The sequence below is a fragment of the Echinococcus granulosus genome, assembly GCF_000524195.1.
Source record: "Echinococcus granulosus chromosome Unknown EG_S00210, whole genome shotgun sequence".
Taxonomy (NCBI): domain Eukaryota; kingdom Metazoa; phylum Platyhelminthes; class Cestoda; order Cyclophyllidea; family Taeniidae; genus Echinococcus; species Echinococcus granulosus.
Window position 1 is genome coordinate 80,935 of NW_020170590.1, and position 3,948 is coordinate 84,882.

Consider the following 3,948-nt stretch of genomic DNA (forward strand, 5'->3'; position numbering starts at 1 on the left):
TTGTTATAGTCTTCACCACCATTCTGACTTATATTCTAAACCCACTCACTAGAATTGACTATTAATTGAGCTCTTTTCTGTCCTTCGTCATGGCAAATTCCTATGTGCAAAGTTGTTGAATAATTGCCAAAACATGCCTTATAAGGGAACACAAATGCAAAAATTCCAAAATAAATCAGAAGGGGTGGAACCTTCGTTTGCATAGTTGATGTCTTAAGGACGCTCAACTTTCACTTCGCCGTTATGACTCGCCCGCGATAGAAATGTTAATGGGATGTTTCAGTTCAAATTAATTTATCTCGGAAGTCCATTCAAAGGTAGGTTCTTGGAAATATCATGAGTACAGTAATTTTGTAGATTAATGAAATGCTACCCTTTTATCAAACTATCCGTAATTGCCTTTTCAAAGTAAGAAAAAATTGTAATTAACAGAGTAGAAGCAAATGCTTATTTCTCATTTCTTAAAAGGACGATAGGATCATCGCTTTTATTTCGCGAGACACGATGCTTACATCACCAGTTTGGTTTAATAGGGTAAAACACAATCTTTACTACAATTCTTGATCTGTAACTAGCAGTCAAATGTGTAGCATCGGAAAGAAGCTCTTATGCCTTTCGTGAATTGATCTCGAAAACTTAACTAGATAGAAGGCATGGATGTTGGAAAGATAGGGAAAAAACTGACTAAGTTCAATCATTCGAGACCTTTCCAAATTGTTATAAATTCTGATGAAAATTCAACAACTCAGTGCCTGTTTTTACCACAAAAACTGAATAGTAGCTGTTAAGCACATTAGGATAAAAAAATTTTCAGGCATTAGAAGGAAGGCTATTGCATCTTGGTAATGAAGTGCATCAGCCATGGTAGATTTGTCTGTTCCCTTTGGAAGTATTAGAGATGGTCTTTCATTTGAACCCTTTTTGCTTGTGCCTACCACCGAAGGATATATAACTCGAATTGTTGCGCAAATGTGCAAATAACAAATACACAATAAAATTATAAAAACATGAAGTCCACAAATTTAGATGATGATTTTGATGTCCTACGTCTTCATCTGAGCTTGAGAATTAACGGTATTGTCCTATCAAACATTGCACATAACAGCTGTTTAAGGGGAACAGTGCGCAGCGTTGGTAATGTTCTCCTTCTCCCTTCCTATGCATCTAAATGAAGCCAAGTCTTAGCGCCTATCCTGATTCCACAGCTGTCTTACTCGCAGCCATCAATCATCGTCGATCTATGCCTCACACTGTAGTGTTGCTAAGGCACCAGGATGATCGGTGATAGCGTGATAATCAGTAGACACGTCCATTATGCTCGAGGAGCCATTGTGACCGACCTAAACCACTTCCTCAAAGGGTACCATATTCTTAATTGTAAAAAAAGACTAGATTTGAGGGCCTACATTTTCGTGCCGGATGCCACTCAAGAGGGCAGACAACCCGATCCTGCAGCATGTGTAGATCGACTAGCTATTTAAACGACTTCAGAAGACGGCAAATTACAAAAATAAACGTTACTATAGTTTCGAGCCGTCAAAGGTGCTCTCAAATGATCTACTCATTGCGCTCCTCCAAATGTCACAGCTCAGCCAAAATCATGTCATTTAAATTTGTCCAGCGGTTTAAATAGCTCAAAAGATAGCTGATACAGCTGTGCTGAGCATTCTCGGCATTGTTTCGTTGTCCTGCATTCTTAGCATGGAAGCCCTTCTTGACATCTAATATTTTCATTACCAGCTGGAGTATCGGCTCCAATACAAAGAGCAGCTGATTGCAAGTCGTCAGTCTTTCATTTTCGGCGTCCAATTGTACTTTAAGTTCTTATTTGTACCCTCATCTGTTACAGCGTGGTTAAAGACTTACAACCACAACTTTTTAGAGTGACGTCGTATAATTTGGCAGTTTCCAGAGTAGCAGTGGTGATATTCTTCTCATTGACTGAAACAACGAAGCGGGAGGCAAGATTCGTTTCCTTAAGTAAGGAAATTAGGTCTTTAAGAGGAATAACTTTTCGTCTCGCCTCCAGAACAGCTATATTGGTTGCAGCATTAACGACCTGTTTATGGGGCGATTAGAGTTACCTAGAGAAAAGAGAAACTTGTATATTCTAAGAACACAATTTCTGCAAAACATGGGTAAGGTTGTTTTTGCCACTCTACGAGAAGATAGATAAAAACCGCACCAAAATGAGTTTGCCTCCACAACAAAGCTGGAATTTGCTTCTTATTTTATCAGGAATTGTGCACATTAGGGCATTCTCATCTTTCATTGAAACTAGCATCTCCTTGTCAAGCCAACTAGAGGGATGGAGGCTCTATTACGTAGTGTCCGAAGTGAGCGGCTTCGCATTCAACCGCCCCACCAACAAATAATTCACATTTTCGAATTCCGTGAAGCGTTAGGGAGCAAAATAAAGTGTAATAAATTATATGGCGTCATGGCTGGATCATCTGGCAAGTTCTTATGTTGTATTTTTTTGTACTTGTAGCAGAAGGACTAAGTATAGTGGTTTTTCGTCCAGTCCAGCAGGTATATTCTCGGCCACAAAGCAAAAACTGGTAGCCAGTAAGAGCAGTCTTTTCTAGTGACAGTAAGAAAACACTGATAACCCCTAGGACCAGCTAAAAAACCAAAACAACACTTAGGTAAAAAACGCACTCTGCATCAGTGTTTGATTAAATTAGTCAAATTTGACCAGCCAGGCGCAAGCTTTACAGAAACTCCAAATCAAGCCAGCTCCACTGATCCATAGCCAAACTTTCATGATAATCTCTATTTGACACATGCATGTAGATAATAAATCAAAAATCATTTTTATTAACACGGACTATTCACCGTGTTGACTGACAGCACTCACACATAGCCCACCCATTTATATAAAAGGCAAAATTCAACTGCAGGTTATTCGACACATATAAAAAAGAACTTAATAATTTGTCACCAAATACGCCTTTGTTCTAAAAGCTTTAACTTATTTATCTCGGGTATAGCTTACAAGTTTTGTATATTGTAAAGTAGTAAAAAACTGTTTTTAGAGAACTAGTACTATTCCCTTTTTATAGTAAATTAGTTTTATTTTTGCAAGAAGTCGTAATTCAGTAACTACGTTGCCTGATCTATCCAGCTGTATTATTTATAGGCTATTATCGAGTCCTGTTGTACTTAATCTACAGATGAGTTGTCTCTCCAATTTTTATGCAAACAACAAGCAACTGCATTGAGTGTATTATTTTAAGTACAATTCTTACATGGTATGCCTTCTCTGAAAGCGCAATAATGAGAAGCAGTGTGGAAAAGCATAAATTGCGCATGAGTATGAGCCGAAGTTTATTCCACAAAGCTCAGATGATAAAGGGGTCGCCTACTTGAGCGTGCTTTTGATCAAAACGTCAAATCACCTCAACATTAAATAGGCAGCCATAATGTGGGCACGAGAACCTCTTGAAAATTGCTTTTGTCGAATGTATTCACTTATCTATGTATAAGGCAGTTATTTTTAAGTTGGCGCATTGAATCCAAAGTTTGCAGTTCTAATATAGGGGAATGCCCACTTAACCAAACCTATGGACTTCCAAACTTCCTGCACGTCAAAAGCACTGCAATGAGATGGCCGTTCGGCTAACTGCCAGGTTAGCTAGAGGGACCACTTAAGTGCCCTACAACTGTATCTCAGCCAAGTGGCCTAGACCTCAGGCTACGCCAGCAGCCCTGATCCCGCTGTATGTCTACAGGTTAAGTCCCCCTATTTAATCACCTGTGATAAAAGTAGTCCGTAAATAACCAGCCACTTTCCTAATTTCCTCATCTACCGCTTTAACAAGCGTTTTTGGACTCAAGAAATTGTCTGCAACAGCGCCAAATTCATGCCTAATTTTTCCCAAATACAAACGAAAGCTTCGGCTGTGCAACTTAGGAATAACGAAAAATGTATTTTGCAACTCAAAT

General features: G+C 38.9%; 1 protein-coding gene across 1 annotated transcript; it reads left to right on the forward strand. All coding sequences in view use genetic code 11, as the record gives it.

Moving 5' to 3' along the window:
• Window positions 1-1,168: 1,168 nt before the first annotated feature.
• Window positions 1,169-1,481, forward strand: EGR_10339 (hypothetical protein; the record flags this gene model as incomplete). Its single annotated transcript, XM_024499588.1, has 2 exons — window positions 1,169-1,281; window positions 1,388-1,481. The coding sequence occupies 2 exons, from the start codon at window positions 1,169-1,171 to the stop codon at window positions 1,479-1,481; spliced, it is 207 nt and encodes a 68-aa protein (XP_024346006.1).
• Between the last annotated feature and the right edge of the window lie 2,467 nt (window positions 1,482-3,948).